Source organism: Curcuma longa, unplaced genomic scaffold (assembly GCF_044706935.1).
Source record: "Curcuma longa cultivar G26 ecotype Majalengka, Jawa Barat unplaced genomic scaffold, ITB_CL_G26_1.1 contig_22120, whole genome shotgun sequence".
Taxonomy (NCBI): domain Eukaryota; kingdom Viridiplantae; phylum Streptophyta; class Magnoliopsida; order Zingiberales; family Zingiberaceae; genus Curcuma; species Curcuma longa.
Genome location: NW_027431821.1, coordinates 1 through 12,598, shown reverse-complemented (window position 1 = coordinate 12,598; position 12,598 = coordinate 1). Strand labels below are relative to the sequence as shown.

Sequence of the window (12,598 nt, the reverse complement as noted above, 5' to 3'; positions counted from 1 at the left end):
CGGACCCACGGTTCGATCCCTAGCTACGGCGTATTTGCAGGAATTTTTCTCCAAATGGGGAACGCAATCAAAGGATGCTGGGCATCTGGATTGGCCGCCGTATGCGCTTCCCGATTTACCCTGGTGGTCGGTGGGAAACTTCCGTGGGACCGGGCCGACCACCCCCAGAGATGTGGCTACTGGGATTATCATTTTTTTTTAAATGAGAGTTCAAAAACATCGTAACTCAAAACAAATTCATCTTATATATCGACCACTCCCTCCTACCGCTGCATCCACGCGCATACAAGCTCACTGATTTCTCTTCTCCACTCGCCCCTTCTTCCTGTTCGCTGACTTAAGCATCGGAGTGGTCGTGCCAGGGCATCCTTGGCCTTCCATTTCATTGTTGCTTTGTTCTCAGGTTCCGGAGGCCTCTTCGTGCTCATTCCCCTTGATCTCGCTCCACTTTGGTGAGAAGACCTGATTGGTGGAACGTCCAGAAGCTGATTTCAACTTGAATATATTTTCTGCGCCAAAATATATATAAGGGAGAGAAGTGTACCGTCATATTATAATTAAGGAATATCCCATCATAGATAATGATTTGTCAGAAATAGTCATAATACCAGTCTCATCGAAGACACGTGAGGGTCTTGTCAATCCCCACGTGGGTGTCAGAACGACGGGCGACACTAATAAACGAAGAGTATGGGATTGTCAGAAAGAATGATGAGAATATCGTAAGGCAGGGCACCGTTAGAACTGGAGATTTGGATCCCGCCCTAGTTGAATATGAATGGAAGTAGTGTGGCCGAATCGACTAAGAGCCTTCAAGATTACAAGAGGAGTTGATAGATAGGGGATTCGGACAATGAGTCAGCTCTGGTGATTACTCGGTTCGAGTGGGGATTCGACGTTGAGGGTTCTGATTCGACTGAGCAGTCGACCTGAGGGATTCGGTTTGAGTGATCCGATTCGATTGAGGAATTGGCTCGGGTGAGTGTCCGATTCGAGCAATGATTCGACTCGGATGAAAGGGTCGCGAGTCCCAAATAGAGAACTGCGTCGAGTGGGTTCCATCGAGCAGCGACTTCCGACACGTCCTTAAGCTCAATCGAAAGTTGAGCACGGAGCAGAGTCGTCCAATCGGATCGGACTTGGGTCAGGTCCCTGACGCCTCATATATTACCCCTATAACAGTCACTTTAAAATTTTATTTATTAATCATATTTCAAAATAAATAAACTCAATCGCATCATTCAATTATATCTAAAATAGGCCTATTCATAGTCAAACTACTTTGTTATCAATTGTTCATTCGATAAAATAAAATGGTTGAAAGTATGTACAAAGGACGGAAGCTTTGGTTCGGTTTAATTTACTTGTATAAGATTTGGTTCGGTTCGGTCTTTTTCCTAAAACCGTGCATTCTCGAACCCGTGAAGATCGCTCACCCGGTTCAGAGATTTCCGCATGATGGCCACCTTCGCCAGCTGCTCGGCGGCGCGCCAGGCCGACGTCGGCGTCAGCGACTCCTCCCGCACCTCCGCTGGGCCTCTCCGCTGCCGATGCCTCTCGGCCGGAGAAACCGCCTCCTCCTTTGGACGCGCCACGCGGACCTCCCGCCGCCGCCGAACCTCAGCGAGCTCGCCGTCCAGGAGTCGGACCAGGTGGGTGTCCTGCGCACCGGAAGCCGACTGCAGCACCAAGGCGCGGGCGGAGGAGAGCAGGCGGTTAGCGGTGGAGAATTCCGAGTCCTCGACCAGGCGTTTCGATTCCACCATCGCCCGCGTCGTGACGAAGGCGTTGCGTAGCCGCAAGGAAGCGGCGTCGCGGAGATCGGGGCGGAGGGACGGCAGGGGAACCAGCTGCTCCTCGTCGAACGAGAGATTGTGGGTCGCCGGATCCCGATACTTGCACTTGGCAGACAAACAATGCCGCTCGATCTGTTGCTCTCCGGTCACCGCCATTCGTAGCTCGACCAGAAGCTCCCTCTCCTCCTCGGCGTAGAGATCCCCCAGCCGAAGAACAGAGCTCCCTGTTCCAACAGTCACGTCGCTGCCGCCTCCGCCGGAAGGATACACGGCGCAGATCTCGCCTGACGGGAATTCGAGCTGGAGGCAGACGTCCTGCATCACGACGGACACGAGGCCGCCCACGCACTTGATGAAAGCGTCCTCCGATGGCACCTCGCTCTGCTTCTTCGGGAATCCGGCGGGGATTTCCAGACGCGCAAAGCGAGTGTTGGCGGCGACGGAGTCGCGAGGCGAGTGCGTGAGCTTGTCCTTGGACTCCTCTAGGTTTCGGCCGGCGTCGGAGAGGAGCATGATGGTGGCCACTGGGTTGCGCTCCCTGCGGTCTTCCAGAACCTTGGTAGCCTTCCTGAGAGCGTCGCCGATGCTCGCCGACTCTACGGGCGGATCCACCGCGACGAGCCTCTCGACGATGTGTCGGGCGGCGCGCTGGCCCCGCCTCGACATCCGTCGGAGAGGGAGGAGCCGCTTGGGGCCGGCTGAGGCCGAGAAAGCGACGATGGAGAGGCGGTCGGCGGAACCCAGTGATGACGCCACCAGCCGCATCGCGCGCTTCTGCATCTGGAGCTTCTCCCCCGTCATGCCGTAGCTCACATCCAGAACCACCACCAGGTCGATCGGAGCGCGGCCCTGAGTCTGGTCGAGGAGCTTCGACGGGCGCAACGCCGGAGCTTTCACCTTGATCGCCACCACGTAGTTCCAGTGTCTCCGCCCCTTGGAGAGCAGGGCTGTCTGTGGCATAACTGTCACATGGACGCCGCCGGCCTTCGACCTCGACGTTTCTCGTCGAGTTCCGGCGAGAAGCCCATGGAACTCGTCCTCTCTTTGCGAGCCCTTTTCGCCGCTGCACTCCTCGTCCATGTCGTCCTCGTTGGCCACTTCCGGTATAGGATTGAACCGCACGCCTCCTTGGTTGCGCTTGGGCGCAAGAAGCAACGGCTCATCATCATCATAAATCTTGCTGGAAGTTCTTCGATTGGGGGTCCGGTTATCCGCCTGCTCGGTGTCTTCCTCCTGGCGCTGCACGGCGGAGAGAAAGGGCGCCTGGCGCCAGGCGGCGGAGCAGATGGGGCAGGCGAGGCTGCCATGGGCCCTGACGTGGGCGGCGATGCAGGGGAAGTGGAACGCGTGGGAACACTCCGCCGTGAACACCGGCGCATCCTGGCTCGCCCTCAAGCTCTGCCAACATATCCGGCACCGATTCTGCCCACCAAGAAACGATGAACTTCAACAACAAAAGCTTGTAAACGCCACAAAAGCAAGGGAAATCACAGAGAAAAAAATGGCGAAATCAATCCGCTTTTTCCTCCATCGTTCTACCTTGGAGAGGTGCTGGAAGAGGCCAAATTCTGAAGCAGATCTCAGCGAGGAAGGAGCAGAGGAGTCCTTCCGGTGAAACGGCGCAGGGCTGCTGCGCCTCCTAGCCGTGGTGCCAACGGCGGCGGCGGTTGATGTGCGCGTGCTCGCCGTCGGCATGGGCGCGTCGCTACAACCGTTCGACTTCGTCCGGCAGCGGAGTTCCGGCGACGCGCTACACCCGTCTCTATCGCCGGAGAAAAAACTCAACTTGGCGCAGCTCAACGCGCGGCTGGGTCCGCCTGCTTGCTTCTTCTCCCCCGACGCCTCCGTCGCGCCGGTATCCCGTCCTACCGCCGTGCAGAAGGCTCTCCGCCACCCTCCTGTTCCCATACCTCGCTGCCCTCTGCTCTCAAACCTTCTACAAATCTCTCTTTTCCTTTGTATTCCTCTTCCAGATCTCAAATTCCTGCACATCTCACAACCGCCTCATCGTCGCCATGGATATTAATAAGCATCTTCTTCCCGCTGCAACACATTTAATTACTTTTCCCCGAGCAAGTCCAGTTCAGCCTGGAGACGGTCAGCGAGGGAGGCGAGCTCCATTTGCACGTAAAAAGAAAAAAACAAGAAAGAAAAACTCGATGCGGCTGCAGAGCAGAAGAACACGCTTCCTGTGATCGTCTCTTCCATTCGATCCCGACTTTTTTTTTTGGATCTCGGGGAACTTGCTACTGTTAATCCGACGCTGCGCCCGAGAAAATTAACGCTCTCGCCCTTTCCCCTCACCTTGGCATTCGGCATCGCATGGATCTCGAAGTCAAAGCTGGATCTTGCGCCACCTCCTCCTCCGTCAATATTAGTTTAGGACAGTCCCTTGCGAATCGACCGGTGTGACGTACAGCCAGCTCACGCTTGTGTCTGCCATGGCTGAGCGGGGAGGCGGCCGGTGCAGATTCACCCGCAGAGGTCAATAATGGAGGAGCAGGCAGCGGCAGCGCCCTGCTAAATGCCAATTGCGTGCTCGGAAAACGACAGAGAAGCATTAATTTACCGAGGGATGGGAGAGGAGGAAGAAGAAGAATGCATGAAAATTTTGTTTCAACGTGTTTTTCGCTAAATCTCTGGGTTTTCCTCAGTTTTGAGTAGCTTCGTCAGCCAAACTATCGTCTCACAATTATTTAAAAAGATAAATTAAAAAATTATAATTGATTACGACGGAAGAAAGTATTATCTCAACTTCATCGAGATTCGAATCTTTACCCTCTTCTAGAAGTCTATGCCCCGGAGGTTGCAAGCAGCAAGCTCACGGTTGCAATGATCTTTGCTTATCATGATCGACAGGCAAGCTCAATATCGTATCGTACGAGCTTTCTCATTGATTGATCCTGATTGTTTCATCGTCAAGTAATCGTTCAAGAATGCCCTTTACAATTTAGTAAATACTGCGGATCAATCTGTGACGGATGGAGCGAATTGATCTGTCAAAAATCTATTATATGACAGAACAATTTGCCATTTTGACAGATTGAAAAATCCAATAATTTGAATTTGAAGCATTCCATTTGCCTTCTAAGAAGATATAGGCAGAATCTATTCTCCTGGACCCTTTGAATGTCTAACTTTAATGCTATATGACAAGAAAAGAATTCCAAGAAGAAGAGCACCATCGTGTAATATCTTTTAGGAGTGTCTTTAGCATAGCATAGATGGTGGATGCATGATATTGCTGGCGTAATAATTAGAGGTCGATTCTAGGAGATGATGATCTGGGGTCGATGCCGTCATACGTCTAACGTCTGTGTACATGTATGAATCTCCCTTTATCCGTAGGATCGACTCTAGGAGAGTTGTTGAGGTAGCGGATCTATCTTTTTTCAAGGGTATCTTTACCCTCAGGGCGTAGCACAGACGATAGACACATAGTATTATTGGCGTAATGATAAGGATCAATTTCAAGAGGTGATGACAATCTCATCATACGCCTAACGTTTGTGCACCTGAATGAACCTCCCTTTATATCCGTGGGATCGGCTCTAGAAGGATCGTTGAGATAACGAATCTATTTTTTTTATAGGAGTGTTCTTGGTCATGGTCAATGTTATTTTCTAGGACAAATGGTTGCATTCTCTTCAAAGTAATCTCATGTATAATGTATGTTTACGTATCATTTAATTGTAGTAATACAAGTGCAAATACATAACTACATATGCCGATTGATCCATTTGACCAACTCAGAGTTTGTCCTAACTTGTTAGACTCTCTAACTCACTTGGCTTATTTGATATACCTAACTCAATCAATTCGCAATCTTGGTTTGCCCGACGGACTCGGATCATCTACTCAATCGAAGCCTTCCCTCATTTTTGCCCTAAATCATTTGAGTTACTTAGGTCTATTCTGGATAACTTAGATTGTGTTAAAAATGCAAGAGTTCTTATAATTATTATCCGTCAATGAAAGAATTATTGTCCTAATAAATTATAACTTTGTGTTGATGTTAGAGCAAAGATGAAATTATATAATTATGGGATTTAAAAAGAAAATTTAGATAGTGAAAATAAAAATAAAATTTAAGACTTAGAATTGAGGGGAAAAACATAATTTGATTAAAAAGTTTTGAGGTTAAATAAAATAAATTAAAATACTTTAAATAAAATATCAAAATATAAACAATTTAAGATTAGTGTCAAATTTGGGGACTAATTTTTAAAAATTAAGAAAAATGAAAGAATATGATATAGTATCTCTAGATTCTCTATATTATTGTTTATTTTCAATAAATAAAAATTGAAAAATTTAAACATAGGGTTTACTAGATTTTTTTTAAAACAGTGTAATAGAGTAAAAAAAATATATTCTTTGAAAAATAAATACTTTTTTACATCATGTATCTAGTTTACATCGATTAATTTTGAGGTGAACAGGTTCCACCTTATATCTTGACCACAAAATAAATTCAAAAAGTGAAGTGGCTCCTGACGTGATGTCCCAATATCATTAGTTGTTAGAATATCGCATACATGTACTGCATGGTTTTGGACTTTGAGTGCTTGAAATGAACAGGTTCCACCTTATATCTTGACCACAAAATAAATTCAAAAAGTGAAGTGGCTCCTGACGTGATGTCCCAATATCATTAGTTGTTAGAATATCGCATACATGTACTGCATGGTTTTGGACTCTGAGTGCTTGAAAAAAACATTATATCCTTATCACCGCACTATGATCTAAGGGGCCTGAAAAATAATAAGGTCCCTTCCAGTGGAAGGCTTCCACACTAAGATGGTGTGTAGGTAGTTTTAAGGTGTGTAGAATTATGATGGTGTGTAGGTAGTGACATTTAGTGAGGATGAGTTTCCTTACATTATTATTCGAAGATTATTGTGGGAATTGATGTAGGAGAGTTTAGTGTGTTGGGCTCACTAGTTGGTATGATCTTGATGTCTAAGGATGATTAGTTGGAACTAATAATTGGATTAGTGATTTTGAAATTTGGAGTTGTCTTAGTCGAGGAGTACTAATCTTTTGCTAATTTCATTATTTGATGTGACTCTACATTATTAGATCATAATGGTATACCATTGTTGACATAGAGTGATCGTAAATAATATATGGTACTGTAACATACCAATCTTATCGTTAATCCTTATGAATTCTAGTTGTTCTATTCTGTTATGGATCAATATATCCTAGTCAAGGAAGTCAATATTTGGTTCACATGGAGATAACACATTTGATAGCCCCGATTGACTCCACACTCGACTAACTCTGTGCTCGATTGACTCCATGCCCGATTGACTCCATGTCTGATTGGCTCTACTCTCGACTGACTTCGTGTTTGACCGACTCCATATCCGACTGGCTCTATGTCAGATTGGCCGCGTACCTGATTGGCCCTGTGCCTACTGGCTCCATGCCTGATCGACTTCGTGATCTCCTAGATAGAGGTCAGCTCCTTAGTCAGCCTAGTCTCGCTAATCCCACTTGATAGTCGCCTAAGCGACATGTGGAATGGTAAAGTACTAAGTGGTAGATCACCTACCACATTTAATAGAACATGGTCTTTTACCATACTAAGCATGGGTTGATGGAATCCTTTCCTACTACGATGAGATATTTTCTTTGCCTTCGATGTAACATTTCCACAGATGACTCTATAAGAGAACTCCGCTTCCCGAGGGCCTAGGTACACTCATTCACATGCACACATTCTCTACTCTCATTATCTGCATTTACTATTCTTCTTCTCCATCTTCGATCGACAGACTGACTTGAGTGTCGGTAGCTGAGGCAAAGCACCCCTGATATCCATTCTAACCCCTTTGTCGCTTCTTCGAAACCTGACAAAGTCATGATCTTCTTTCAACTGCTCGTGGGCTCCAGGTACTTTCTCCAATGCAGAATCCAAGTGTCTGGTGATTCATCCGGAGGCGTAGAAACATATTCATTTCATTTTCGTTCTTTAGGGCGAATGTTTAGCAAGAACAAGAACAAATTAAGTTTGAAAAACAAGAACACTAAAACAAAATAAACAATAACATTTCCACTAAGTTGCCATCTTTAGGGCGAATGTTTAGCAGTTCTAGTAGAACGTCTGAAACAAAATAAACAAGAACTATCTGTTGCTGCAGCTCTGCGCTGAAGCTTCAGTTATTCAGGTCACATTGGTTTGGACTGACTGAAGAAACAAGTGACGTTGAAGCCACGTTGACAGACTAGGCGATGGGAATATTCCGGTGAGTTAGGCGATTTCCTCTCAACGGTTGCGTCCCCCGCTCAGGCGATGGGAATATTCCGGTGAGTTAGGCGACTTCCTCTCAACGGTTGCGTCCACCGCTCTCGTATGAAGAAAGAAAACCCCGCGATTAGTTAGGAAATTAGGCAAAGAAAATTGACTTCTTCAACCATTTTTACCATCGACCTCATTCATTGTACCTTATATTTCACTGGAAGAGGACGGTGGGGTCCATGTGTTAGTCCTTAACTTCGCCAACCATGGGTGAGGTAGGAGATCCGTGTTTGTCGGCCAGCGTATAAATTTCGACAGAGGGGATTGGCTGGACAGGCCGCCACCCAAGGTTTACCATCACGCCTTGGGTGGACCCCACGCTCAACCCAATCGCTGTTGCGGGTGTTGTTGGAGGGTGAATTGAGCATGTGGAAATTATGATTTCGGAAGGAGGAGGACGACGACCTCCTACAAAACCCGGAGAAATCAAATCGAAACCCGCGACCGTGGCCGCCGTCCCGGCGATCCGCTCTCCCGCTGGCCGCCGTTCCTGGGTTCTTCGTGAGGTAGCCCCGTCTCCGCCTTCGTTGCTTGGGCCTTCCGATCTCTGCATTCCTTTTCGTCTCGAACGGATTCGTGGTTGCAGATGGCGTCCATCAGGCGAACCCTCTTGGCGGCGACCGACCTCGATCGTTCCTGCCGCCACCACGCCTTGCTGCACCGGAAAGGCTCCCTCTCCTCTTCCTTCTCCTCCCGCGGGAAGCTACAGCAGCACCATAACTCTTGGCGGAGGTGGTGCCTGCTTCGCTTGCTCCTTTTCTTCCTATTCGGCTTTCTTTTCGGACTATTCCCCTTCGCTGACCTCGAAGATTCCAGCTTTCGCCCCCGACGCCTCTCTTTGGGTTCCTCCTCCTCCGCAATCTTAACGACGGGCACCGATAATAGCGGTAGCAGTTACCTTCCCCGTCGTGATCTGGGGAACGTCGCCTTGCGCTACCGTGCCAGGAAGATCGATGGTGCGCGATTTATTAAAGACGCTAGTGATCCGCCGCCCATCGACTCCACGGAGTAGACGGGCAATGGGAGACTGCTGCTCATCGTCACTCCCACGTACAGTCAGGCGTTCCAAAGGTTATACCTGAGTCGGTTGGGTCAGACACTTAGGCTGGTGCGGCCACCCCTACTTTGGATAGTGGTGGAAATGAATGAAGCCACAGTTGGGACAGCAGATAGCCTCAGGGGAACGGGCGTCATGTACAGGCATCTTGTACAAGAATTTGACCGACACCAAGAACAGGGGTGTCCACCAGCGGAACACCGCGCTTGAGCGCGTACTCGAGCGGCATCGCCTGGATGGTATTGTGCACTTCACAGATGAAGACAACATTTATTCCCTTGAACTGTTCGAGCGTCTGCGGGAGATCAGGTATCTTCTTACCGTGCTTTACTACTGCCTCGTCAGTCAACGTTGTTTATTTGTTATACATGAAATTTAACATGTTTGAAGTAAATAGGTAGAAGAACAATGAATATATATTTGATAATTTTGAAAAAAAAGTCAGTCTTCTTGATTTTCTTTTACTTGATGATAAGGAAGTATCGCAAATAAAAGTAAGACAGACAAGATGATTGATGAAGAGACTTTGACACGATACCAGATTGAGGTTGATGACATAATCTTATCTTCAAGGGATTTTTTTCCCCTCTTTCTTAACTCAAACTGAGGCATGGCATCAAGTCCTGATCACTATTGGTCAGCATTGATGAAATGTATCATTCTGTTGACCGATATTGTAGATAAACGCCAATGCTCCATGTGCTAACAAAGTTTTGATAGTACTGGCCAAGACAGGGCTTGTCTTGGTTGATACTGTAAAATACCGAAGTTTCTGGACTTAATTGTAAATAAGTCTAATAGGATTGGTTTAATGGGTTTGGATCTAAACCCGTTAAGCTGAAATCCGTCCGATAAGAAACCTACAATCCTTAAATCGCGATCTCGCGATCTCCGCCTCCTTCCCATCGCGAGCAGTGCCAGTTGATTCGCCGACGACGTCAAGCGGGGTCGCCGTCCGGAGCCGGGGCTGGGGGGCTAGGGAACGCCGGCAACCTAGGGCTGCGCTCGTCGGCAGAGTCTCGCCGGAGGTTGCGGTTCGGGCGGCGATTGATCGCGACGAGTAGTGGAACGAGCTTGGATCGATTCGGTAAGTGTTATTATGGGATGTCTTTGATTTTCTGTGGATTTCCATTCGGATTGCTGAGGGTGCTTTCGATCGGCGGTTTCCCGAGCAGGGCTTGTCGCGTTCTCTCCACGGAGGATTGCTGCTAGCGCCGGTTGTCGCAGCCACGTTGATTACAGTGGGTTCGATCTGCTTGAGGGTTTCTGTTCTCATCGGTCCGAGTGTTCATCGTTCGTGGAAGAAACTATAACCTAGAGCCCTAGCTTAGAAGCCGAGCTTCCATCTGTCAACTCCTTGCGGTGCTGTTGTTTGATCGGATCTTGATTGGGTTCTAGGGCTCGAGCTGTGGTAAGCTTGAATGGTTCGGATCTTTGGAATTTTTATTGGTTTTCTCAGATTATTGGATTGTTTCTGTCCAAAGGCAGGCAGGAGTACGAGAGCTTAAGAAACTTTTTAGTTCTAGAATTTCTTTAGCATGGTTGATTGTGATTGGTTGCGGATTGATAGTGATTTAGGAATTGGGGTGGTTTGGGGTTGATTAAGTTGGCTAGTAATAATTAGCTAACTTTATATGTTTATATCTGGATTTGATTTGAGTTGAATTGGTTGCTATTATCGACTTTCTTTACGATTATACGCAACCTATCTTGGCAGGCGGGTACCTTGACTTATCTTTATAGATAATACTTTCAGATATGTGTGACTTGCTAGCTATCAGTAATTTCATGATCTCATTCGTATATGTTTCACATGATACCTGGATCTGTTTTTCAATACCAGTTATTGTTGCTATCTGATAGTATTAGATTCTTATGCACATTATGGATATCAGTTAGACATTATCTTGAGATTATCTGATACCTTGCCATGTTTGCTTATCTGATACCTGTTGATTTTGATACCACCTGATACCTGTTCATATGCTTTAGCTTGGTTTACCTATTCCTGTATCGGTGTTTGTGATCGACCTGAGACTTTACCTCATTATGATTATTGGAGCATAGGACATGGACTGGTAGTTGGATAGGTGGTGCATGGATCATACTGATGGATATGCATTTGGATATATGCTGCATGGACTAGTGTCATACATCATGCTTGCATATATTGCATAACTGACGTGCGGGATTCCATTGTTGTTGAGTCCGGCGTCAGTTACATGCGGGCTACCAACCAAAGGGTGTGTGTAATTGCATGTCTTGTGATCATCTGCTCCTGCTCCTATTTTAGTCGAGTCGCTCCTATTATAGTTGTAGCACAGTTCGAGCCCGTCACTCGTATATGATTTACACACACACTCCACTCATGGGTTAGTGGAAACCTTTAGGTTGGTGCATACTTGCCCTGATCGGAGCTTCGCTAGGCCACCCAGGATAGTGGTTTCATAGCGTGATAGCATTCCAGGGATCCCTCCTCTGTCATTGTGACCAGGAGATGAGAGCTTGCTCGCCCACTTATGATTTGGGTACCAGGATAGGTGTACACCTTGAGGACATACTGTCCACTCGGTCACGCAGGAGCAGTGACGGCAGAGTGCACAGAGGTCACAGCCCTACCCACTCGACGACTTCACCACTGTGGACGAGTACTCTGACGGGTTTTGGCTCCCACGCGACCTCCCCACTATAGGGGTGACTGATCTGACTGGCGTCAGGGGTGACCAGGACATGCATTGCATCATGTGCATACTGCACTATTGCATTTGTTTGTGATTGCTGCACTTGTTTGATGCACTTGGATGACATGCATGCACAGGATACCTATTTGGTTGGTTTGGGGATTACCTTCCACCTTACTATTGTTTATCGGACTCTGGTATGTACAGATCTACTGTTGTTCCGTTTCTATCTTATTTACCTTTCAGTAGACTGTACAACATGTTATTACTGTTGATAGCTTTATACACATATCTGCTAGATACCCGCTGAGTTTCTTTTGGAACTCACCCCGTTTACCTGTTTGTCTATTTCAGGTTGATGCCGTCTGGAGAGCTGCACTGCTAGTCCCGAACTATTGAGTTTTTGGTTTATTTACTATTCCGCATACATGTGTTTGGACTTATTGGATTTCTCGATGAGTTTTCCACTGAGTACTTAGTTTTTTTTCCGCTGTTCGTTATATTTCTGATTTCCATTTTCGAGTTGTTACCGAACTCCTTTACGGATTTCATATATATACATGCGTGGTTGTGAATATACAGTAGGATGTGTTGAGTGGCCGTGTGGGTCACATTTATGTTTATTTTGCTTATTTAAATCCATAGCCTGTTATGGATTGGCCGTGTGGGCTTTATTATGTGTATGTATACAGGGAAAGTCCATTGTTACAGGGGAGATGCTGCCGAAATTTCTCGGAAAGCCGTCTCCCGGGGCGTA

The 12,598-nt window shown here is 47.1% G+C and overlaps 1 protein-coding gene and 1 pseudogene across 1 annotated transcript; one reads left to right on the top strand and one right to left on the bottom strand.

The window, feature by feature from the left end:
* Positions 1-1,354: 1,354 nt before the first annotated feature.
* On the bottom strand, positions 1,355-3,704 carry LOC141817840 (E3 ubiquitin-protein ligase WAV3-like). The gene is made up of 2 exons (XM_074705467.1): positions 3,336-3,704; positions 1,355-3,218 (listed from the first exon to the last, which is right to left on the bottom strand). Exons 1-2 carry the CDS (start codon positions 3,702-3,704, stop codon positions 1,398-1,400), a joined length of 2,190 nt encoding a protein of 729 aa, XP_074561568.1. The 3' UTR covers positions 1,355-1,397.
* A 4,985-nt stretch (positions 3,705-8,689) lies between these two features.
* On the top strand, positions 8,690-9,539 carry LOC141817839 (putative beta-1,4-xylosyltransferase IRX9H; annotated as a pseudogene).
* Positions 9,540-12,598: the final 3,059 nt, after the last annotated feature.

Excerpts from the sequence above, each read along its gene's own strand:
- LOC141817840 (XM_074705467.1), bottom strand. The coding sequence starts at position 3,704 with ATGGGAACAGGAGGGTGGCGGAGAGCCTTCTGCACGGCGGTAGGACGG. Across the intron at positions 3,219-3,335 it reads TCTTCCAGCACCTCTCCAAG|AATCGGTGCCGGATATGTTG; the intron begins GTAGAACGATGG and ends CTTGGTGGGCAG.